Below are 26,804 nucleotides of genomic sequence, written 5' to 3'. Positions count from 1 at the left end.
CATTAGTCCACGATGAGCAGTGTCCATTGATTACCACTCTCTGTCTTCTCCCCCTCAACCACCCCTTTATAGATACCAGCAATTTGCCTCCAATGCCACACTGCTCCAATTTGTGCAGCAGTCTTCCATGTGCAACAGTATCAAAAGCCTTTCTAAGATCGAAGTATATAATATCAAAGTTATTCCCTGCATCCAGTTCTTTTGTGACTGCATCATAGTATCCAATCAAATTGGTCAGGCAAGACTTCCCCTTAACAAAACCATGCTGTGTCTGAGCTATAACTGAAATCTTGTCTAGATGATCCTGCAGTGCTTCTTAAACCAGTGCCTCCATTAATTTTCCGGGAACAGAAGTTAAACACACAGGTCTATAATTACCTGTGTCAGCCTTTGATCCTCCTTTGTGAATTGGGGTCACATTTGCACATCTCCTGTCCATGGGTACCTCCCCTGAGTCCAAGGAAGCTCTCATAATTATGGCTAAGGGTTTGCTTACTTCCTTTGATGCCTCCTTTAATATAACTGGATAGATCCCATCCACCCCAAGTGCCTTTCTTGTGTTTATCTTCAACAATTTCTCCTCCACTTGACTCTCAGTTATTACAAGATTCTCTGGCTTACTGCCAGAGTTGAATACACCTCTGGCATTCCCCTCGCTGAATAACTCCTCATGTGTGAATGTCGATGCAAAATATTCATTTAGTTTGTTAGCTACCTGAGCAGGATCATCAACAGTTGACACATCGATATCAAGTGGACCAATCTGATTCATCCCCTTCCTTCTAGAGTTTACATAAGTAAAGAACTCTTTGCTGTTTTTCTTTACATCCCTTGCCAAAGATTTCTCGTAATCTGCCTTCGCCTGCCTAACCTCCTTTGTAACTTGGTTACAGATCAAGTTGTATCTATCATAGGCTTCTGTGTCGCGTGTTAATTTGTATGTATCCCATGCATTTTTCTTCTCTGCCATATGTCTCATTAGTTCATCTGACATCCACTTAGGCCTAAACCTTGAACAATATTTCTTAGTTGCTATGTAAAGCCTAGTAGCTTCCAAGATAAGTTCTTTGAATGCTTCCCATTTTGAATTTGCTGTTGGTAACATCATCATTTGGTCCCACTATATAGAATTTAAATACTGTCTCAGTCCATCGTAGTCGCCTTTACGAAAGCAATAACCCTTCCCTTTACCCGTAAATCCCACTTCAGCACACTGTGATCACTGTCACCTAGTGGTTCCTTTATATGCAGATTCATAATGCATGAAGAATCACTACTGATAATCAAATCAAGAGTATTACTCCCTCTAGTTGCCTCCCGAATATGCTGATGTAAAAAACAATCATCCAATAAATCCACAAAAGCCTTGCTAGTGTGTGAGTGACCAGCCCCCAAATTCCATTCAATATCTGGGAAATTAAAATCGCCCATTATAAGACTCTCTGATTTACTGGCCCACTCTATTTCCCTGTACAGTTTCTTATTATACGCATCAGAGTCATTAGGCCTACAGCACACTCCTACTCTCAATTTTGATCTCCCAATGCTTATGTCACACCAAACTGACTCGACACTGCACTGTCCAGCGATGTCGACTGGCTTCACTTCCTTGGAGTTTATGTATTTCTTAACTAATAGCATAACCTCTCCTCCCTTCCTATCCTGTCTATCCTTTCTGTAGATAGACATTGTACTCCCCAAATTCCAGTTCTGCATTCCTTATATCTGTGTGACACCATGTCTCTGAAATCCCAACAATATCTGCCTTTGATGTTTTGAGCAATACAACAAATTCATCAAATTTATTTACTAAACTCCTAGCATTGGTGTACACACAAGTATACATGCACCTGTTCTTTTTCTTTGCTACCCTAACACAACCCATGTGTTTACTTGTACCCCAATGATTCCCAGCAGTCTCTGAAATATCCTGCATCTTATATTTCAGGCTACGGCTCATTCCAATAGAAGCAGTGCAAGAATCACTTTCACCTCTGCCAGTGGCTACTGTTAATCTATTAGTCCTTGTATCCCCCCAATTTAGCAGTTTTCCGACCCACCTAACACTGCCTCGATAGCATCAGCAAACATTCTTGCACCCTTTCTATTTAAGTGTATCCCATCTCTGTAGAAGCAGTCTCTCCTGTTAACAAGTACAGACCAGGCTGAAAAAAATTCTACCCCTTGAGCCTTGCACAATCCTTCCAGGGCCGAATTGATCGACAGGGCTCTCATCATATACTCCCTCCTATCATGTCTGGGCAGAATTGCAGACACTTTTAAATTTAACCCTAATTCACGGCTTTTTTTCAACAGTGACCTGTACTTGTTAAGTAATTCCACCGGTCTTCTACTCTTAATATCATTAGTGCCAATGTGTACAACTATATCACCTTTTGTGCCCTTAAAAGATGATATCCGCTCTACATCATCAACCTTTGCCCCTGGCAGACATACCCTGGTCCTGTTCCACCTATCCTTTTTACAAAGCATGTTTCCCATTTCCCTGACAATAGAGTCACGAACAACTACTAGTTCCTTTGGGACCAGTGCATTCTGCCTTTACTAATGCTTACATATGCCTCTACTAATGCTAAGTCTCCTCATACAGTCACCCTTTGCCAATCTCCCCATGTGAGATGGCAGTCTTTGGACCGTTTCAAGAAGCTCAATGTCTTTTTTCAGGTGAGATCTCCCTACTTGAACACATTATTCCAAATGTGGTCATATAATTGCTTTATATAGTGGGATTATAAACTCCCTATATCTACAGGCTAATGTTCGAAAATCATTGATAGGACACTATGGGCTTTCTTGGCTGCCAGTTTACATGGTCCAGAAAATTTCGTATCTGCCCATAACTCCCAGATCCCTTTCTTTCTCTAATGTTTTCAATTCAACCACACCAAGTGCTTCAGTTATTTTGAGGTTGCTATTCCCCAAATGTAAAGACCTTGCATTTTTCAGCATTAAAACAAACACGCTGCCACTTTTCTGACCATTCTTAAAACCTGTTCAAGTCATCTCGAAGGAATGCTGCTTAGAACCAACATAACGATCATTTGCAAATTTTGATATCACGCCCTTTACCCTTCATTCATTGATGTTGTTTATGAAAATCAGAAAAAAAAACAGTGGTCCAAGAACCAATCCTTGGGGAACCCTTTTCTGACTTCACACCAATCTGAAGAATATCCATTAATCACAACCCTTTGCCTTCTATCCTGTAACCCCCCCCCCTGCAATCCATCTTAGAAATCCTAATGAATTCTAGCCTAGCTTATACAGTAACCTGTGTTGAGTGCCTGAATCAAATGGCTTGCTAAAATCCAAATAAACTAGGTTGAAACTGTTCCTTGCATCTTTCTTAAAAGTACACATTCAAAATACTTACCAGTTTAGTTAAACACGATTTTCCCTTAAGAAAACCATATTATGTATGCCCTTCAGGATGCAATTTCTACCTAAATGTCCCTGGATTGCACCCTGAATCACAGCCTCTTAAGATTTACCCTGTCACTGAAGTCAGACTTACTGGCCTCTATTGCCAACTTCACTCTTAGTACCACTCTTATGTACTGGCAATACATTGACACTTCTCCAATCCAAAGGAATCTTTTCTGAGTTCAAAGATGCCTCCCTCAAAATTACTTTTCTACTATATTGAGAGCATCTAACAGTCACAACAGAAAAGAATTTGGAAATGTAATTATCAAATGGGCTTTTACAATTGCAAACTGTTAAATAATGGGATTCAGAATATAATAGTAGTAATAATGCAAAATAAAGTGAAAACTGTTGATATCTGTACTTTTACCAATGCAATTTGATAAAAGTTCTAATTTCAAGCTTTTATCAAGGCAAATTGGTAAACTGTTGCGTTTGCCAGATTTCAGGTTTTTGCAGTAACATAGGGAGAAAAACACACTACCTAATTTTTCATTTTATCTCTTTCTAATAGTTATATAATTAACATTTACACTAATTTCTCTGATTAGTATTAGGTCACTCAGTGAGTGGTAGTAGGTCATCCTTTTAACTAAGGTTAAAAGTTAGGTATAAATAAATAACAATTAAATAAAAGATAAAACATACTTACGTATACTTAAACATGGGTTTTGCCTGATTAGCACTTATTATGAAGAGGGGAAACAACAGAGAGAAAACACAGCCACTGTAATGAAATTAGAAGTATGTATATGTGTGTGCGTGTGTATACACACACACACACACACACACACACACACACACACACACACACATATATATATATAATATAGTATTACATTAATTTTTACTTAAATCGCTGTGCATTTAAAAAATGCTGTTATCATTTATAAGTTATACAAAATTTTGTTTACTCTTGGCTATAGTGCATAGCACTAGTCGGAGTGTAGGTCCTACGCATTCATCATATTTTCATAATCATTCCATACTTTTGTTTCACAGTAAAATTTCACATAAAGTCCTCCCAGGCCTTTGTATACCTTACCTCATGGTTCTTTACACTGAGGTAGGTGCATTGGTGTATATCTTGCTGTACTGAAACCATAAGTATTTGCCCTTCCATAAATTCTAAAAAAATCTAACACACATAATACGAGAGAGAGAGAGAGAGAGAGAGAGAGAGAGAGAGAGAGAGAGAGAGAGAGAGAGAATGTGTGTGTGTGAGGGAAGACAAACAAAAGTGAGTCAAAATAATGTTTAAATACATACATAATGTGCTGTATCTTGGAAAGTGAGCAAATATGAAAAAGATTTCAAATATACTACATAAACGGAAATGGAATATATATATTAGAGAAGTTACAATATTCTGAACACATATTTAAAATATCTGCTACCAGCATATATATATATATATATGAACATTATTTCTCAACAGCATAATACAGTGGTGGACACGAGAAGTAATTTTGCCTTCTTCCTGTTGTATCATTAACCAAAAATCCTGCAATGTTTTTGGTTTATGAATGTTTAAAAACAACAAATATTTCAGAAACTTATAACTCATGCAAAAAACCTAGAAGAGCGATGCCTGAAGACCTTGACGTGTATTCATAAGTATTTCCCTGCAACTCATCCATTTTTCAGGAAATTCACTATCCAAATAGATACAGACATCAGAGTGAAAATAGTAGTAGTGGCATGTGATGCAAGAAAGCAAGTGTATGAGCTTATGCAGCATCAGCCAAAAAAAAAAAAAAAAAATCACATCATTCCCTCCAAATGCCTGTCCAGTTCCTCCTTAAATTTATTCAACCTATCAACTCCCACAACAACAGATGGAAGTTTGTTCCAGTATTTAACCACCCGCTGGCTAAAGGCGAATTTCCGCACATCTATTCTACATCTGGCCTTTCTTAATTTGAATTTATGCCCCCTTAGGTTCATAATCTGAACAAGTGGAAGGATCCCATCAGAATTCAGTGTGCTGAACCCATTCAAGGCCTTATACACCTCAATCAGATCACCGCGCAAGTGCCTAGTCTCCAGCCACTGCAATTTGCAGAACTTAAGCCTCTCTTGGTAAGAGGATGCTTTCATTCCCCTCACCAATCTTGTTGCCCTTCTCTGTACACGCTCAAGCAAATCTACATCCTTCCTAAAATGAAGCCTCCAGACCTGTACCTTATACAGAGAGACAATCACCTCCTTTTCCCTGCTAGCAAAATTCCTATATATCATTGACAAAACCCCATGACCTGCCCTGGCAGCTTGTCTGCATTGCTCAGAAAACTTAATATCTGACTGCACAATTACCGTATTTCCCCATGTATAACACACACCTTTATTTCGAAAAATTTGGGGACTAAAAACTGGGTGCGTCTTATACAGTGGTTTTAGATTTTTTTACTTGCATTTCCCGCTTTTTCGCGCTTGTTGTCTTTGCGCTCATTGTTTTGCACTTGTTACCGGTACATTAGGTTACATTTTGCCATGTTCTGCCCAGAAATAGCTCAGAAAAGATTTTCGTACAGTGCTGAATTCAAGGTAAGTGATCCAGTTTGCAAAAGTGAATGGAAATCTTGCTGCTGAACGTCAGTTTGGTCCTCCTCGAACTGAGAAAACAATCCGAGACTGGCTACAGGAAGAAGAAACCCTACTGAAAATGCCATGGCAGAAGAAAGCCATTAGAGGAAGTCAGCAAAATGGCCTGATTTAGAGAGGGTTTTGAAGATATGGATTGAGGAGCAAAGGGCAATTGGAATTCCTGTGTCACAGAGATGGTTCAGCATGAGGCAAGAAGAATTGCTGATGAAAAAGAAGTTTTTGATTTCAAAGGAGGACACAATTGGTGCTTCAGGTTCATGAAACGGAATGGACTAAGCATGCGCACATGCACCAGACTTGCCCAAAAGATGCCTGAAAGCTATGAGCAGAAGGTCCTTGAATTTCATCATTTTGTCATTCCTTGTCGGAAGAGACATCAGTTTGATTTGGGACAGATTACAAATATGGACAAAGTCCCCCTTCAATTTGATGTCCCAAGTAACAGAACTGTTGATAAGAATGGGGTGAAAACTGTAACTGTGAAGACAAGTGGACATTTTTTTTCTTTCTTTTTCTCTTTTTTTTTTTTTTTTATGTGAACCCCAAACACGAGAGGTATTAGAACCTATAGTACTTAGTACCGTGCTTGGGTTCGAGGTTGAGAAGATGAAAGAAGATATTTGTTGACATTGGACTTGAACTTCTGCAGATTGTAATTTTCAGGAAATACATATGAAGGAAGGTTGTTCCAGAAAACAGCAGTTGAATGAATAAATGAGGAAGATGAAAAGTTGGTTCTGTGGGTTTGAAGTTGGACAGTAAATGGATGTTGGCTGGTGGCGGCACGTGTTCGGACTGTTTTGAAGGAGAGAGGGGGAATTATAGAAGCCAATTCAGAAGAACAGTGCCCATGGAAGTATCTGTAGAAGAGGCATGCAGCAGAAACATTACGTCTATGAGAAAGCGAGTGGAGAGACTCTGTTAGAGATGAATCATTAATTAACCTAACTACCCTCTTCTGAATGGAATCAAGAAGCCTGAGGGAGGTTTTGGGGGCACCACCCCAGATGTGGGAACAATATTCCATGGAAGGACGGATTTGCGATTTATACAGAGTGAGCAGCTGTTTGGAAGAAAAGTAACACTGAGAACGAAAGAGAAAACCAAGTGTTTTAGATGCAGAGGAAGCAATATTTGTAATCTGCTTGTGCCAAGAGAGATCAGAAGTCATGGTAATCCCCAAAAGAGATATATCATTTTGCCTAGAAATCGGAGTGTCCCTAAAGATAAGCATGGGATCAGAAGAATCCTTTTTGCGAGATATAATACAAGACTGAGTTTTAGAAGGGTTAGTATTAGTAACGGCTGCATGGTGCAAGAAAGCCTATGGCTAATGCTGCACCAGCCAAAAAAAAAAAAAAAAAAAAAAAAAAATCCAAGCAAAACAATGATAAAAACAAAAAAATAAACTAAATAAATACACAAATAAAATAAATAACTAAATAATAATAGTTATTTATTTTAATAATTTATTAACTTTATTAACTAAATAATTTATTTTATTTTAAAAATGGAAATTAAACCTATCATCCTATGCCGCTTCCCTTACCCGAAAGTACTATCCAGATGAACTTTGAATTTCCCCAAACTGTCAGCCTCTATCACCCATGAAGGCAACTTATTCCAGTAATTTATAACTCGCTGGCTAAAATAAAACTTCCTGCAGTCCAATCTAAACATTTCCCCACCCCGTAACTTGAATTTATGTCCCCTAGTTCTAGCATCATTTATAATCTTGAAAGTTTTCTCCTCATTCATTTTACTGATGCCTCTCAGAGCCTTAAACACCTCAATCAAATCTCCTCTAAGGTGTTTAGTTTCCAAACTCTGCAACCCACATATTCGAAGTCTTTCTTCATAAGGACGCCCTTTTGCCGATCACACCAGGCGAGTTACCCTTCTTTGCACCCCTATCTGTACTTGCAAAAGTTCGATAGATCATCGACAGGACACCATGTGCCTTCCTTGCAACCTGTTTACAATGCTCAGAGAATTTAACGTCTGACCTTATCGTAACACCCAAGTCCCTTTCCTCCAGTACTGGGTTTAGTTGAACTCCACCAAGTGAATAAGTTATTTTAGGATTACTGTTTCCCAGGTGTAATACCTTACACTTTGTTGGATTAAAGCATAGCTACCATTTTTCTGACCATTCCTGAAGTCTATCTAGGTCTCTCTGAAGAAGCTCAGCTTGACAGTGATCATTAACTACTCTACCAATTTTAACATCTGCAAATTTAGACATCACTCCCTCTATCCCTTCATCAATGTCGTTTATGAAAATTAAAAACAACAGTGGTCCTAAATACTGATCCTTGGGGAACCCCACTTCTTACATCAACCCAATCTGAGGAATAGCCATTTATCACAACCCTCTGCCTCCTGCCCTGAAGCCATCCTTCTATCCATCTAAGGATTTTCCCAGTGATTCCAACCTGTTCCAGCTTATAAAGCAACCGCTTATTATTTGGGACTGAGTCGAAAGCTTTGCTGAAATCTAAATAAACAATGTCGAAAATATTCCCTAAATCCAGCTCTTGAGTGATCCTTTCGAAATAGCGAACCAGATTTGCTAAACATGATTTTCCCTTTACAAAACCATGCTGAGTATCCTTGAGAATTTTAATTCGATCCAAATGATCCTGAATTCCACCCTTGATCATTGCCTCCATGATTTTCCCTACTACTGAAGTCAGACTGACAGGTCGATAATTTCCAACTTCACTTTTAGAGCCACCCTTATGTATGGGAGATACATTTGCACTTTTCCAATCCAAGGGAATCTCCCCAGAGTCTAGTGATGCTTGCATAATTAGCCTCAATGGTTCAATGCACTAGCTTGCCGCCTCTCTTAAGATTATAGGGTATATTCCATCAACTCCAGAAGCCTTACTGCTCTGTAGGCTCGAAAGTTTTTTCATTAAATAATCTTGCGAAATTTCAATATCATGAATTACATATTTTTTAACTTCGCTCCCACAATTTCCCATTGCCACAAAAGGCTTTTCATTTGTAAATATTGATGCAAAATAACTGTTGAGTTCATCTGCAACGGCAGCTGGTGTATTTATTACTATCCCATTTCCCTTACGTAAAGGTCCAATCTGGTTTGTCCTGCTCTTCTTGGCATTTATATATGTGAAGAATTCTTTATCCCCCCTCTTTGCTCTGTTTGCTAGTGATTTCTCATAAACTGCCTTTGCCTGTCGAACCTTTTCTGTGGCTCTATTACACATCACCTTGTAGCTGTTATAGGCTTCAGTACTTTTTATTGCTCTGTAACCTTTCCATGCCACCTTTTTCTGCTCAAGTAATGTGGCAACTTCACTATTCTTCCAACTTGGAACCCTTCTCGTGGAGTATTTTTTTCATGGTATATACGCATTCAAGGCATCTGTGATTAATGTTTTAAAAGTGTACCACAGTTCAATTGTATTCATTCTCTGCGCGATATCTACCCAGTTAATAGAGGCCATGTAGTACCTTAAGGCATCATAATTTCCTTTTCTGAAATTAAAACCCATTCCTTTGCCTTTTACCTCTGCTACCTCTCTCATCATCATCAACCGTAGAACTAAACGATGACTTCCTGCTACTGGTTCCTCTACTGTCAGCCCTGTTATGTCATCTGATTCATGTGTGATGATGAGATCTAGGATATTCTTTTCTCTAGTACTTTCCCTGATATTTTGATACAAATAACAGTCATCTAGTTGATTTAAAAATTTTGTTCCCCATGTCGAGTTTCCTTCCCATTTACTCCAATCAATTAGAGGCAAATTGAAATCGCCCATAATAAGGTATTGACGCTTACTTGCCCCATTCCATTTGCATGTAGAGGCTTTTGTCATAATCTTCACAATCACCTGGTCTGTAGATTACTCCTACTCGCATTATACCTTTGTTTCCAACTATCTCACACCGTACAGACTCTATACTAGCATGTGAAATATCTGAATCCGGGAAAGCTATCGTCGCACTCAGGCTGCTTCTGATAAGAAGCATTACCCCACAACCCCTTCTATCTACCCCTATCCTTCCTAAATACATTATAAAAGCCGTACTTAAACTCATCATCCCCAATTTCCGTGTGGAACCCGGCAATTGGCAACACGTCTCTGTAAGCCCTATTATGTCCGCGTTACTTGTTTTAACCAGCAGTTCGAATTCGCTCATTTTATTGACGACACTTCTAACGTTACTATATAAACAATTAAGATTTATTGTTCTTGTATATTTAACAACCCTAACACAACCCTTGAAGTTTTTTAGGCTCTCTTCCCTGATATTAGCTACCCGCTCACGTGAAACGTTTCTGCCCCCAGAACACCTAGATAATACGTCCAGTTGGGGTAACAGATAAGAACTCTTAAGGTATGTGCAAGGGTTACTTTGACCAATATTATCAGATAAACGTGTGTCAGTATTAACCGCATTTCCCCTAACTAGCAGTTTCCCTGAACCTTTAAGGTATCCTCAATAATACTGGCAAAAACGTTTGCACCACCTTTGTTTAAGTGTATCCCGTCTCTACAAAACAAATTCCTTCTACCTACAAGTGTGGGCCATGCTGATAGAAATTCACCCCCTAAAGCCTTGCAGATTCCTTCAAGTCTTGAGTTAATCCACAAGGCTCTTAACATATAATCCCTCCTATCGTGTCTGGGCAGAATTGCAGACACATAGACATTATGGCCTAGCTCGCGACATTTCCTCAGCATGGTCCTGTATTTTTCCAACAAATCATCAGATCGTGTACGTTTAATATCATTTGTCCCCACATGAATAATAATATTTTCTTTACCCCCTTTAAAATCTGACAATCTGTTGGTGACATCATCAATAGTTGCTCCCGGCAGACATACCCTGGTTCTGCTCCACCTATCCTTATTACAAAAAATATTCCCCATTTCCCTGACAATGGAGGCACATAATAAAACAATGTCCTTTTTAACCAGAGTAGTTTGCACTTGGTTTTTCTGTTTTGAGGCTTGAATCGGGTGTGCATCACTTGGTAGATTGCTGGAGTTTTGAGTCCCTGACAAGCTCCCAGATGCGTTATTCTCGAGGGCAAGCACTCGTTTTTTCAGGGACTCAAATTGTTCCATCAGTGCACCAAATTGTAATTTAAGATCGGTGCACTCCTTACATCGATCACAAAGAAAAGAATCCCCAGGTGAGGTAGGATTAGTCACCAGGTCGACCTTGGAAAACATTCCACAGGTTCCACAACGGATTAAATCATTACTCACCCGTAAATGGCCATCGGCTATTTCCATGTGAGTCACGATACCCTGTGACGTGTTTAAGGCAGATCTCGTAACTACCATTATAAAATTAAATAAATATCAATGAAATTAACTTTAAAAAATTATATCTATAATATTATTAAAATCAAACAGTTACAGGAAAACCTATAACAAAATAATCCAACAATATCTAAATAAATCAAATATTTAAAAGTACTGTCCAAAAGTAAGCCACTTAACTGAGGTCTAAGCGTGTCCGCTCACAAATTGTTCCATCAGTGCACCAAATTCTAATTTAAGATCGGTGCACTCCTTACATCGATCACAAAGAAAAGAATCCCCAGGTGAGGTAGGATTAGTCACCAGGTCGACCTTGGAAAACATTCCACAGGTTGAAATCAACTAAGTTGTCTTTGCCCCACTGGAGAATTACCTGAAGATCGGCATTTAAGGAATTGGTAGCAGATTTTCGAGAAGTTGAAGCGGATTGAGCTGGACAAGGTTTCTCAAAATGGAAAGTTGAATGCAATGTGTTATCATCAGCAAAACTATGGATAGAATTTCCAGTCAATGGAAGAAGGTCATTGATATACAAGAGGAAAAGAGTGGGGGAAAGAACTGAACCTTGGGGGACACCGGCATTAGTGGAGAAGTTAGAAGACAGAGAGCCATCTACCATCACCCTCAGTGAGCGATCACAGAGAAAACTGGATAACCAATTACTAAAAACAGTTGGCAAACCATAAGATGGAAGCTTGTTTAGAAGACTTTTATGCCAAACACGACTGAAAGCCTTTGAGATGCCAAGAGCAACTACTTGTGTTTCACCGAACTTTTCCACTGAATTAGTCCATAAATGGGTAACATAAGCCAGAATATCACCAGTGGATAGACACTGATGGAATCCATACTGGCGATCGTTGATCAGACAGAAGGTTTCTAGGTAGTTTAAGAGTTGGCGGTTAATTGATTTCTCCATTACTTTAGAAAGAGTAGAAGTAATTACAATGGGACGATAATTGGATGGGAGGGATCTGTCACCCTTTTTAGGAACTAGCTGGTATGAGCAAATTTCCAAGCAGAAGGAAAAACACCTTTGGAATAAGAAAGTGAAAAAAGGTGAAAAAGAATAAGAGTAAGTTCAGGAGCACAGGTTTTGAGAACAAGTGGAGTAATAACATCAGGACCTGCAGCTTTCTTAGCATCAAGATTCATCAAAATCCTTCTGATATCCTTTTGACGGAAGACCACAGGAGGCATTGAATGGAGTGTGTTGGGAATGGTGGGAGGTGTTTTACCAAGATCATTAATACATGAGCTGGAAGAAAAATGGGATGCTAGCAGGTCAGCTTTATCCTTGGCTGAAGTGACAACAGAACCATCTGGTTTGAACAGAATTGGGAGCCGAGATGGGCAAAAGTTGCGGCCAATAGCTTTGGCAAGAGACCAGAATGCTGGGCTACCATTAGGGCAAGAAGCAAGTTTTCTACTCTTAGCCTGTTCAAACTCTAGTTTGGACTGATTAATAACTGCTTTACAATTGTTGCGAGCTTTGGTGTAGGCAGAAAATGAAACTGAAGAATTAGAAACAAGCCAATTAAGATATTCAACATTATTCTCTTGAACAGCCTTAGCACATTTATTGGAAAACCAAGGTTTAGATAAAGGACGAGATTTTAAAGTGGAGTGTGGGATAAAGGATTCCATTCCTGCCAAGAATAATTTCACTGACACGATCTGAGCAAACGTTGACATCAGAAGTTTTGAAACAGTAATCCGACCAAGGAAAAGAAGTCTCGCAGGTCATCCCATTTTGCATTCTTGTAATGCCAAACAACACGAGGTTGGAAATAGCCATGAGATAAAGGTTCCATTAGAGAAGAGACAATCACCAAGTTGTGATCTGAAGTGCCTAAAGGACCTCTCACTTCGACTGTGTACTTAGAAGGGTTGTTTGTGAGAAAAAGATCAAGTGTATTGGCTGTATGATTAGGATTGTCCGGTATTCTTGTACGTAAATGAACAATCTGTGCTAGGTCATTAGTTTGTTATCTGGTTTTTAGGAGCATTAGCAACTAAGGCCATATTGCTCCGGGATATGAGGTGGTCATTCCCTGAATGACCTTTCCGCATCCTCCGTATTTGGTGGTGACGGGCTCGAACCCCGGTCTAATCAAGAAACGTGTGCTACGCACTGCTGCTCCTTCCCACCTGGCTACGGAGGAGCCCAAGGTCATTAGTAATTGCAAAAGCCTCAGTATCTCGACCTGCTGGGTCGGTGTGACTAGAAAACGGAAGCCACCTCTACCCCTGCTTACGTTGGTTCACACCTGGGTGGTCACCCACCATGTACTTGTGCATGGAAGTTATACCAAGGATTACTAACAGTCCCACCATCGTGAAGGTGCAAGCAGAGGATCTGGCTGTCACAGACCGTCCGGACTTCGCCAAAATTGGGTCCACTTGGCTTGAGTGTCACCCAAATATCAGTTCCATCAGCGTTTTAGACTCCCAGGTAGCAAGTACAGCTTGTCTGGCATATCTGAGAGAATGTCTGTGGCAACCTCAGGGACATGAAAAGAGCCATTATGCAGTTGTTCTCGCTTGTTGTGCCGACGGAACCAAGCTGCCTCCTATGCTGATTTTCAAATGCAAAACAATGCCAAAAGACATTCCTCGAGGAGTGATTGTCTACGTTCATGACAAGGGTTCATGGATCAGGATGGGATGAAGATCTGGTTTGAGAAAATTTGGTGCAGGAGACTAGGTGGGCTCTTACGCAAACCTGCCCTATTGGTGCTTGATCAGTTCAGGGCACACATAACAAAAAACACCAAGACGATTGTTGCAGAGCAAAAAACAAAACCTGGAGGCTTGACATCCCAGCTCCAACCACTTGATGTCAGAATTAACAAACCCTTAAAAGCTGCCATGAGAGACGAATGGAACCAATGGATGAAGTCTTCTGAGGACAATTTGACACCAGCAGGAAGAGGGAAGAAACCAACTACACTTGGTCGTCGACTTACGACCACAAAAAAAATAATAATAATAATAAATAAATTAATAATAAATCAGGAAGTCACTACTGAGGACACCCATAACCCAGGTGAGGAGGCACATCGATGACGGGAGGCCTGAGGACAGCACATACACTCAGTCGCTCTCTCTCACATACACCCAGTCACTTTCAAGCATCTGTTGCGTGTGGTGTATTAATTAAAATTCTACTGAAATACGCATAAAATGTTTAGTAAAAGAAAAATGCCTTCATCTACATATACGCCAGCTAAGAAGTCAAGGAAAACTATTGATTTAGAGTGTAAAATGAAAATTATCCAGCAGTATGAAGACGAAAAGAAAGTGAATACGATAGCACGTGACTTAAGGACAAAGAAAGAATTCGGGAAGCTGTAAGGTTCTGCACCTATTAAGGCTACAATTTTAACCAAACAACGACAGGAACCCATCCATGAAATGGAGAAATTGTTGTTTGTGTGGATGGAAGATTTAATACAAAAAAATACACCCATGAGTCTTCACACAGTGCAAGCAAAGGCTAGAAGTTTGTTTCAGAGTTTAAAATCACGCGCCGGAGACGATTACGCAGAAGATTTTCAAGCTAGTACTGGGTGGTTTAAGCGTATTTAAAAAAGATTTGCTTTGCATAATGTCTCTTATAAATAAACAACTCCTACCTCAACCCAACAACATGACCCTGACGAGGCACAACCCAGCACAAGCAAAGATTAAAAATTGATTTTGTAAATTTCATTTGTATTAATTTTTACATTAATTTTATATTGTATTTTTGTGTTAACAGTACATTATGTACAGTATTATTTTTCACATTATGTACAATATAATTATAGATTGTAGTTTTGTTTTTTTATAAACAGTATGAACAATAAACCAATTAAAATGTAGAGAACATTTGAATTTAACCTCAGAGAGAGAGAGATAGCCTAGGCGTAGAAACGAAGGTATGTACAGTATCGTTAAATAAAAGATGAAAACATTACTGTATTTAAAATGAAAAATAAAAGATGATAAAAATTTAAAAGATTATAAAAATAAATTATAAAGATGATAAAAATTTAAAAGATTATAAAAATAAATTATAAAGATGATAAAAATTTAAAAGATTATAAAAATAAATTATAAAGATGATAAAAAGATTAGAAAGGTTAAAAAATACTGTTAATAAATATATGGCCGACATATGACCAGATCGACTTACGACCTGTCAGTCAAAACAGAAGTCGGTCGTAAGTCGACGACCAACTGTATAGGAGAAGTTTGTACTTGGGTGAAAAGATCCTGGGATAATATCAAGATTGAGATCATTGTCAAGTCATTTAAGAAGTGTGGCATTTCAAATGCCATAGATGGAACTGAAGACAGTGATTCGTCATCAGATACAGATGAGGACAAGCTAATGGATGGGAGTTTTGACAGTGATGAGTTGTATGTATTTTATGATGAATAAAACTTGAGTTCAATAACTTTACGTAATACATTTTTTTTTCATATTTTGGGCCCAAAAATTAAGGTGCATCTTATACATGGGAAAATACAGTACTCCCAGGTTTTTTTTCATTTTCTACCACCTTAAGTGTTGTATCACACAGTTGGTACGTTTCTCTGGGGTTACTTCTACCCATATGCAGTACTTTGCATTTGTCAAGGTTAAACTTCAGTTGCCACTTCTTAGCCCATCTGCCCAAATTATCTAGATCCTGTTGCAGTAGCACACCGCCATTACTGTCATTAACAACCCTGCGAACCTTTGTATCGTCTGCAAACTTCGACATTAAGCCTGATATACCTTCATCAATATCATTAATAAATATACAAAACAACAGTGGACTTAACACCGAACCCTGTGGGACTCCACTAATAACATTAGTCCATGAAAAGCAGCACCCATTGATTTCCACCCTCTGTCTTCTCCCACTTAACCATGCTTTTATCCATTGTAGCAACTTACCCTTAATACTATTCTGCTTCAATTTGTACAATAGCCTTCCATGTGCAGCAGTGTCAAAAGCTTTCCTGAAATCCAAATATATGATATCAAAATTATTTTTTGCATCCAGTTCCTTTGTAACCACATCATAATAACTAATCAGATTTGTCAGACAAGTCTTTCCCTTAACAAACCCATGCTGTGTCTGAATTATTGCTTCAGTCTTGTCTAGATTATCCTGCAATGCATCTTTAAGCAGTGACTCCATTATTTTACCCAGAACAGAAGTTAAACTAACTGGTCTGTAATTGCTCGTGTCACCCTTCGATCCCCCTTTGTGAATTGAGGATACATTTGCACATCTCCTTGAATGCTTCCCACTTAGAATTTACTGTTGGTAACATCGTCAGTTGATCCCACTGTACAGAATTTAAAATCTTTCTGAGACCACTGTACTCACCTTTACGGAAGCAGAAACCCTTTTCTGCACCATCTTGTTGAAAGTACACAAATCTATCCAGAAAAAAAAACAGTTCTTATTGCAGGAACTGCATCATTCATTAACAAGTCAAGATAACTCTGGCTAGTTACAGTATTTATCAAATCTATAGGGCGCAATTATTCCACAAGAGGAAAGTCCCATCCACACATACTGATCTCTGATGGTTAATATCTTTCTATAGAGGAGTGAGGTGATAATTGCCATTGGTCCAGTAAATAGACTTGGCACAATTCAAATAACTATGTAATCTGAATTTCACAACATCTGATTACATGAAAATATCCTGAAATCATCAGCTTCACTGTTCTTTTTGACAGTACCACTGAGAAAATTGCGCTTTGTTGACCAGGAATCATCTTTCAGAATCACATGACACAGCTGAGGTATGAAAGGTTTGAACTATCATTATAGACATGTAATTTATTTGTGTCCTAGACATATAATTATAAATAGATACATATACTTGTACATAATACATACAGGCAGCCCTCGCATAACGTGATTTTCAGTTAACGCTATTTGAAAAATTATACCATTTTTCACTTTATACGATGCAAATTTCCAGTTAACGCGATTTTTTATTTTTATTTTTTAATGCGATAGTTGAAAAAGATTTGAATCGTGCATTAAGCTTGCCACGAGTCGTACGGTCAATAAACAAATGTTTGCCTGCTGCCCGGCTCAGTGTGTTCCATCAACCATCAGAAGAAGTGTTACTTGTTTGTCTCCTGCTAATAAAGTCAATGCACACTTGCATTAAAAATTCAAATTTTTAAATGAGTCAGATGAAAATGTTACCACGAAGGAGATAATGGTAAAAGAATTAGATGAAATCTTTCATATCGCAGAGAACCTCAAACAAAAGGTTTGAGGTTTTCTGCGATATTTATTTCGCCACGGCCCAGAGAAGATTGTTGTCGGCTATCGGAAATTGATTGATGAAAAGAGAAAGTCAGCACTGTTCAAATATTTCCGCAACAGTCATTTCTTCATTGAGTATTTTATGTCAGAGGTTCCCAAACTTTCTCGGTTCACGGCGCCCTTAGTGTTTCAGTAATTTTTTCAAGGTGCACCCAGACCAAAAGAAATACCTAACAGTTTCGTTTAGTAGTTAGGTCCAAACAACTTAATAAGAAATGCTGAAACTGTGAACTATCTCGAGCTAGTAGTTCGCTCAGTGTCCGACAGATGTCGAGTATCGCTCTGTTTCCCTCGAAAATTTAAAATATTCTGCGGCACGCAGTTTGAGCACCACTGTTTTATGCAATAAACATTTAATTCCATAATTATTTTCATTATCTTTTACATTGTATACAGTTAAAAAGTTATTTAGAAGGTACTTTTAAAATTCTTTATGAACATTACAGAAGGTCAAGGACGAATTATAATTTTTCCAACTGATTATTATATTCGATTAATGTGTTTCCATTTTGAACAATGCGCTCGTGGGATGAATTAATTGCGTTAATCGAGGCCAGCCTGTATATGTATATTATCCTACAAAAAATCAAGGAACACCCCTTTGATTGCAGGAAATGATGAGTCACTGAAATGTGCAAATATTTTGGCCTATAGGTGATCAATGGTTAGCTCAGAATTCATTCCAAAACTATTGCAGCTCTAAAATGTGTTTTCACAGATTGGCTGCCAAACACTAACTTCATCATCATCAGCCATTTTCAATCCAGCACAGGATGAAGGCCTCTGCAGCAACTTTCCAGTTTTTCTGTTTTGTGCAATGGCCATCCATTTACTACCCTAAAAACTCATGAATTTCATCTATCCATCTCCGCCAATGTCTTCCAGGTTTTCTTCTAGCTCCTCTTGAGTACCATTCTGTTAGCATTAGCATTAGTAGAGGCATTTGATGCAAGAAAGCAAGCTTATGCAGCATCAGCCAAAAAAAAAAAAAAAACCATTTCCACTTCGCCCCTCTGTTTGTCGAAATACCTGTCCAGCTGAGCCTTAAACTTATTTAGGCTATCAACTTCCACGACAAGGAATGGAAGTCTGTTCCACCAACCAACCACCCGCTGGCTAAAGGCAAATTTCCGCACGTCTATCCTACATCTGTCTTTCCTCAAATTGAATTTATGTCCTCTCAGGTAATTATTCTGAGCAAGAGGAAGAATCCCATAAGCATCGAGCATGCTCAAACCATTCAAGGCTTTATACACCTCTATCAGATCACCTCGCTGGTGCCTAGTCTCCAGACACTGTAATTTGCAAACCTTAAGCCTTTCTTCGTAAGAGCACCCCTTTGTTCCATTCACTAATCTTGTTGCCTTCTCTGTACTCATTCTAGCAGCTCTACATCCTTCTTGAAATGAGGCCTCCAGACCTGTATACAGTACTCTAGGTGTGGCCTGACCATTGCCTTCTACAAGGGAATAATCACCTCCTTATCCCTGCTAGAAAAATTCCTTTATTTTCTTAGTTCATCTGTCATCATGTCTTCGAGCTGTGTGTCCTGCCCAAGATCATTTTAGTTTTTTAGTTTTGATAAGATGTCCTTTTCTTGAGTTTGCTGCCTAATCCATGTGTTTCTCTTCTTATCTAACAGTCTGATTCCCAATATAATTTGTCCCGTTCTTCGCTGTGTAGTTCTCAGCTTCTCTTCCATTCTTTTGGTGAGTGCCCAAGTTTCACTTCAATAAGACATGGTGGGGAGTATACACTGGTTCATTATTTTATGCAAGAGGCACTATCTGGGCTACATTACGTTGAGGGGCTGAATATTCTTGAAAGTATGTCACGTTTAGAAAATTCCTTAATACGTGTTTTCCACTCCACTGAATGCATCCAAACTAATAGGTCAAACTTATGTGAGAAAAGAACTAAACTTCTCATAAACTTCCTCGTTCATTTCACAAATTAGCATATATCTCAAATGAATCTTAGTAATGTAAATTTACACCTGTAATTGCTATTTTGTTAACTAATCATTTGCTCTGATTCCTTTAATTTCAATGGTAGTATTTGTGCATGTCTGTTCTGGTATATCTAGTCAGAGACTTCCTAATTAGGAATCACCTCTTCTAGATTGTATGTATAGCTTAGCTTAATTTTCAGCACTCACCTCCTAAAATGAAAATTAAGCTAAGCTATACATACGATCTAGTCATTACATTACAGCACATAAGGACTCCTTAAAAAATCAAGAATCACCTCTTCTTAATCTGTCTCTTTCTTCTTTTAAATTTAACTGTTGCCTGTATTGTTCACCCAACTCTACTAATCACTCAAACTCTGATTTTCTCCACTCTAACTTTTCTAACAGTGAGGTAATTTTCCTTACTGTTAGATTTTGTGAACTTTTGTTTAAAGTTCATAATTTCAGCCAGCCAAGATGCTGAGGCATTTGTAATTAATAATGACCTCACACAGAGTGTTCATTTACCTACCAGAATGATAGCCAATCCTAACCACAAAACTAATACTCAATATTTTCCTCGACAACAGCTTTTCAAAGTATAGTCAAATTTATTGGTCCTCTAGGCATAAGATCCCAACTTTATGATGATCTCTTCTCTACTGGATCCCACGTCCATTCTCAGCCTCATGTCATTTAGCATTACAAGAATATGAAATGGGATGATAGGAAAGACATGACTTCTGTTTTGCTTTTTCTTGGTTGAACTACAGTTTAAAATCTTCTGAGCCCAATGTTTGCTCAAAATGCAACAGTGAAATTGTTCTTGTAAGGGTCAAATCCTTAATTCTGCATTCCACTCTAAAATCTCATTCATTATCTAAACCAGGGGTGGGCAATCTCTGGCCAGCAGTCATTTTCAAAATATATATAATAAACAGCCCACTGAAGAATAAACATCATCAAATTATGTTTATTGTAATTTTTATTATATTTGCTGTTATTAAATTGTTAATATCAAGTTGTGATATATGGCACAAATTCAAATGATCTAATGAATCATTTGAATTTGTGTCATATATCACAACTTGAATAAGCAGCAGTGTTGCCAAACAGAAAGCAGAGTTTCTGGCAATACTGGTAAATAGGCTGTTTGTTTGTTTGTTATTTGGTTTTTAGGAGCATTAGCAACTAAGGCCATATTGCTCCGGGATATGTGGTGGTCATTCCCTGACCTTTCCGCATCCTCCATATTTGTTGGTGACGGGCTCGAACCCTGGTTTAATCAAGAAGAGTGTGTTATGCACTGCTGCTCCTTCCCACCTGGCTATGGAGGTGCCTAGTAAGTAGGTATAGACTTGCACGTAGTCAGTAGTGGTTCCTGGACTTTCGGCTCTGCAGAATGTGATTGCAGTGCAAGCATATAATGCGTTTCAATGACAAATGCCAGTGAATAATCAATGGATAAAAGTAAATAATTTGGAGAGGATTTACCTATTTATTTTTATGAAGGTATTTATTGAAACCTATCACAATGCATAATTGAAAATCTAAGATTATTAAGGTTTTATAAAATCTCTGAAATTATAATAATCTCTCTTTAATTTTTTTATAACTGTATTTTTGTAATATAAATATTACAATAAATAACATAACTGTTTATGACAATTTTTTTTTAATTATAGACCATTTAATAATCCTAAAGATCATGAAAAACTTAAAAAAAAAAAAAATTTGGCCCATATGTGCCTCACAGATATTTTATTTGGCCCGCCATTTAAAAAGGTTGCCCACCCCTGATCTAAACTATGGTTTTCCAATAAATGTGTTAAGGCTATTCAAGATAATAATGTTGCATACTGCAATTGCTTGTATCTAAATCGCCTGCCAAGGTTTAGCATGGCCAAAAATTGCCTATGCTAAACCTTTCAACAATTGTAAAACAGTTATTAATCAATCTAAACTCGATTTTGAACAGGAAAAACAGCAGAAACCTTGCTTAAGAATTTCTGCCCATCTACAGGGTGTCTCAAAAATATTGGTACAAACACTTAGGGAAAGTAGGTAACATCTAAAGGAATGTGAATCGCATAGGAACCCATAGCTGGAAACATCACTGTAAGTTGGTAGATGGCGCTGTTCATCAGTTCGCGAGAGGGAAAATTTCTGGTTTACTCATTCAAGCAGTAGTCGCTGCATGAAGAGCATGCATCGATATACGAACTGTGAGCTGGCAGACATGCACCTAGCGTATGGATTAGCAGAGGGCAATGGACGAGCCACTCAACGAACTTATGGAGAACACTTCCCAGACAGACATGTACCGGACCACCGTTTGTTTGCAAGTGAGCATCAAAATTTGTGCGATTGTGGGTCATTTAGAGGTAACAGGAGTAGTGCAGGCAGACCAAGTTCGCCCCGAACTCCCGCCATGGAAAAAAGTGTGTTGAATGCCATTCAGAATAACCCTACTACCAGCAGAGGTGCCATTGCCTCTGCCTTAGGAGTGTCTCATTGCAGTGTTCAGCATGTGTCTTGCACGACGATTCCTTACACCCCTTTCATCGTCAAAGGGTTCAGTTACTGCTCCCACAAGATCATCATGCACGTATGGCTTTTGCGGAGTGGTTTCTCCAAGAAAGTGTTCAAGACTTGAATTTTCCAGCCTATGTTTTGTACACGGAGGCGGCTTATTTCACTCGGGAAGGCTTATTCAATCAGCACAATGCTCGTGTGTGTGGGCTCACGACAACCCACACGGTGTGCACCCCCATGCGGCACAACATCGCTTCGCAATAAATGTGTGGGCAGGTATGGTCAGTGACTGCTTAGTCGGCCCATACCTGTTACCATCCCGCATGAACTCCGCTAAATATCGGATCTTTCTTGAACAAGTTCTACCCGGGTTACTTGACGATGTTCCAACAAATGTGAGATGCAACATTTGGTTTCAACATGACGGGGCACCTGCTCATTATGGAAGGTGTGTTCATGACCATTTGAACAGGCATTTTGGGCGTCGATGGATTGGCCGTGGTGGACCCATTGCCTGGCCCCCACGTTCACCTGATTTATCGAGCCTTGATTTCTTTCTGTGGGGGGCCCCTCAAATCTATCGTGTATGAATCGCCTGTAGAGACGGAAATGGATCTCGGGGGGAGACTCATCTGCGCTGCTGCTACTGTCAAAGAAACTCCAGGTGTGTTCGACCGTGTCCGCCAATCCATGCTGCGGCGGTGTCACGCATGCATCGCTTTTCATAGTGGAACCATCGAGCACCTGTTGTAACATCATGAATGCATCCATCTCATACTCCCTTGTTAATATTATATCAAATAAATGTTTGCCACTAATTACTGTCTTGTGTCATTTCTGCTCCTTGTGCCTCTGCTACTACTTTCCCGTGACGTTTCCGGTTATGGGTTCCTATGTGATTCACATTCCTTTAGATGTTACCTACCTCCCCTAAGCGTTTGTACCAATATTTTTGAGACACCCTATATATCCCTACCTCTGCTACAAGCTGATGCTTCTATTGAATCCTGAAGTTGAAGCCAACTTAGTAGATTAGTATTAGCTATACCAGTGCAAGGAAGCCATCAGACTTCCTTGCACTGTAAATAAAAAAGATAATTGCAGTTTTGATTGATTACTGTGTTCCTGTTAAGATGATCTGCATTCCTTCTTTAACCACCAATTCTATTATTTTTCTTGACACAAAAGTTAAGCTTACAGATCAGTAATTATATATAGCAAACCCTTTAAAATCCAGCACCTTCAGGAAACGAACAGTGCCACGATTTTACAGATTTTAGAAGGAATACCTAGTGTTAGGGAAGTTATAGAGCAGTATATCTCAATGAATATTAGGCACTAACAACTGAACTTATTTACATCGGTAAACATTGATAATGACTAAAAGGCAGTCCCAATGGTTAATTTGTTAAATGTAAACAAATTGCAATAAAAAACTCATGTAACTAGACATTCTCTCTCTCTCACAGGGTAACTCAGAATATTTTTTTTTGGCTGGTGCAGCAAAAGCCTCAGGCTTCCTTGCACCATATAACTAATAATAATAATAATAATAATAATAATAAGATGGATCATATTGGGACTAAGGGTATGATGCAAGGCAGAAGGAGAGGGTTGTGATTAATGAATATTCCTCGGCTTGGTGAAACATCAGAAGCAGGGTCCCCAAGGATTGGTTCTTGGCCTACTGTCATTCTGATTTTCAGTGATTGGATAGAAAGTGTGATGTCAAAATTTGCAGGATAAAGATTGGAAGAGTCGTTGGCAGAGATCATTAACAATCTCTGCCAATGAAAACAATTAAAAGTAAGATAACTATATTTTAATGAAGAAAAATGCAAGGCCTTACACCTGGGGAATAGCAACCCAAAAAAAATAATGTGCATTATGTTATCATACATTACATTAATGTATGGTGGGGTTTGGAATAAAAACAGTAAAAGAAGAAAGGGATCTGGGAGTTATGACAAGGACAGATAAGAAGTTCTCTAAGCAGTGTAAACAGGTGGCCAGAAAAGCCCATGGTATACTATTGATGATTTATCGAACAGTAGCCTGTAGAGATAGGGAGGCCATGATCCCACTACGTAGGAAAATTATAAGACTGTACTTGGAATAGTGTCCAAGTATGAAGGCCTCATCTAAAAAAAAAGATGACAATTAGCCTCTTGAAAGGGTCCAAAGAAGCAACCCACATAGTGAAATCAGTAAAAGGGCAACTTTAGGAGGAAGATCATCAAATATGTGGGCTACACAGGTTGGCAAACCAAGTACCTAGGTACCTTAGAGGGAATAGTAAAATGAATGAAGGCAAAATTTTCAACTGTTATAAAGGATTCCAGAATTAGGGTCCATAAATTGAAATTATAACATAAGGAATTTACATTGGACTGCAGGAAGTTTTCTTGTAGCCAACAAATTGTTGATTACTGAAACAAGCTGTCTCCACAAGTAGTTGAGGCTGATAGTTTGAATAATTTAAAATTCAATTGGATAGTTACTTACATGAAAGTCTATTTTCTTATCTTTTTTTATTATCTTCCTTTATATTTTTATTATTTTTTATTTATTTATTTTATTCTTTTGTTACTATTGTTGATTATTATTATTCTTCTTTTTATTAAATTTTATTAAATTATTTTGTTACAATAATAATGTTAATGTATCAACTTTGGTTTGTCTAAAAAATTCAACTATTTAGTAATGATGTAAATGCACTAAATAATGTCATAGTTTAATTTTATTATTAATATTTACAGACTGTGTAAAATGTTGCTTTTTTGTAAATTGTGCCAGATTTTAAAGAATTCCAGATTGTGGAGTGCTGGATTTTCCATGTTTACCATATATATGTGAAATGTAATATTAAATCATGAGTTTAAACCAGAAGTTTCAGTTGATGTTGATAGATAAAAATAAATAAGTAAGGTATGACAGATGCACCAAAAATTGCAAAGAAGCAGTAAAGGATGTAAGAGTTTATTTTATATATGCATATAAGATTTTAATAAGTCTGATAAAATTTGATGTAGGTACAAAGATGTAAGTATCAACATTCTTTGATATTCACATTCTTTCTTTCTTTCTTTTTTACAAACCTACAATACTTCTTATTCCTGCTATCCTCACACTTCTAGTTTTTGGCACTTGTGTATTTTTGGCACTTCCATCTTTGCACCTACATCAAAATTTATCAGATTTATTAAATCTTATATGCAATATAAGTAAAGTAAGAATATGTCGGGTTGTATGGCAGCCAAGTAAATAGGAAAAAAATAAACCAGTACATAAGAGGTGAGGTTCAAAAAAAAAAAAGGTTTGCATTCACCCAGAAGTATTTGTAAAAGAAAGATGAATTTTTTTTGTTTGATACCTTAATCTCTATAGCAACCACACATATTTTGGTTTCGATCTGACAATTCATTATTTTTTTCCTTTGCAGTGCTGAATGAAGTGTCGCAATGGATAAAGTTGAATACAGATCAGTGATTCGACTCCTTTCTGCAGGGTGCAACAGACCACCCAAAACAACCCATGAAGCGATGGCTGCCATTTATAGAGAAGACTGCCCAGTGCATGATGAAGAAATCCCAGGATGCCCAGCAACTGCTGTAACAGAGCACGTTGCAAAAATTGAGGCATTATTTTCCTGGAAGATTGTTGTTTTAGCATTAAAGTACTAGCTCCAAATTGGTGTGGGGGTCTGTGGAGAACATCACCCATCAAGAGTTGCATATAAGTATGTCTGTAACATGGTTACAGACATACTTATATGCAACATAAGAGGTAAGGTGTCAGAAGTCTTGGGTTCCCAAGACTTCTGACACCTTACCAGCAGGAGGAAAGGACACTATGTGCATGCAAAATGTTGCCAATGCCAGGAAAAAGCAAGAGGAGTTTTTTCATGGCTAGTCACCATTGATAAAACCTGGATCCATCACTATGATCTCGAAACTAAACAAACCCCCAGGGGCTCAACATCTGGTGAGTATGGGCTTGGCACACCCAGGGTCCTGAGCTGGGTATCATCATTCTTCTCTTCTTGGTGATTTGCTTCTACTCTCCCCCCCCTCCCAAGGGTAACTCGGGAATTTTTTTTTCGCTGGTGCAGCATAAGCCTCGGCTTCCTTGCAACATGTAGCTAATAATAATAATAATAAATGTGAAACAATGGAAGCATGCAGAATCACCACATCCCAAAAGGCAAATGTGTAACCAAGTGCTAGGAAAATGAAACCATCAGTTTTTTGGGATCAGCATGGCGTAATACTAACAGACCTTCGAAAGGGCTGTGCTGTGTTAACCTCCTGATAAAGCTGAAAGGAAAAAAGATGGGAGAAAGCTGTCAGAAGGTGTGCATCTGCTCTACAATAATGCCTCACCACATTCCTCGCATGCTGCAGTGAGGTGCCTACGAATGTGGGTTTACTACTGCATAATACTGCCCTAAGTCCTTTCTTCGTGGAAAACACTTTGCTATTGATGGTGAGGTAGTTTTGCTGCTGAGTTGTGGTTTGAAGGACAGTCAGAGGGCTTCTACAAAACTGGCCTGCATCTTGCTATTGATGACCCCAACAGCCACACTAATCAATCTGGAAGTGCAACAGACATAAATAATTGTGC

General features: G+C 38.4%; 1 protein-coding gene across 1 annotated transcript in view; it reads right to left on the bottom strand.

Annotated features, from left to right (window-relative positions):
- Positions 1–26,804, bottom strand: part of tank (EI24 domain-containing protein tank) — a 155,082-nt gene that overhangs the window by 14,095 nt on the left and 114,183 nt on the right. Inside the window, exon 10 of the mRNA XM_090381416.1 lies at positions 4,100–4,174. Within this exon, the coding sequence (XP_090237542.1) occupies positions 4,100–4,174 (75 nt within the window). The remainder of the gene's footprint in view (positions 1–4,099; positions 4,175–26,804) is intronic.

This window comes from Mastigoproctus giganteus, chromosome 9 (genome assembly GCF_048544385.1).
Source record: "Mastigoproctus giganteus isolate SK-2022 chromosome 9, ASM4854438v1, whole genome shotgun sequence".
In the NCBI taxonomy this organism is placed as follows: domain Eukaryota; kingdom Metazoa; phylum Arthropoda; class Arachnida; order Uropygi; family Thelyphonidae; genus Mastigoproctus; species Mastigoproctus giganteus.
The sequence above is the reverse complement of the archived record's forward strand: the minus strand, read 5'-3'. Positions and strand labels throughout refer to the sequence as shown.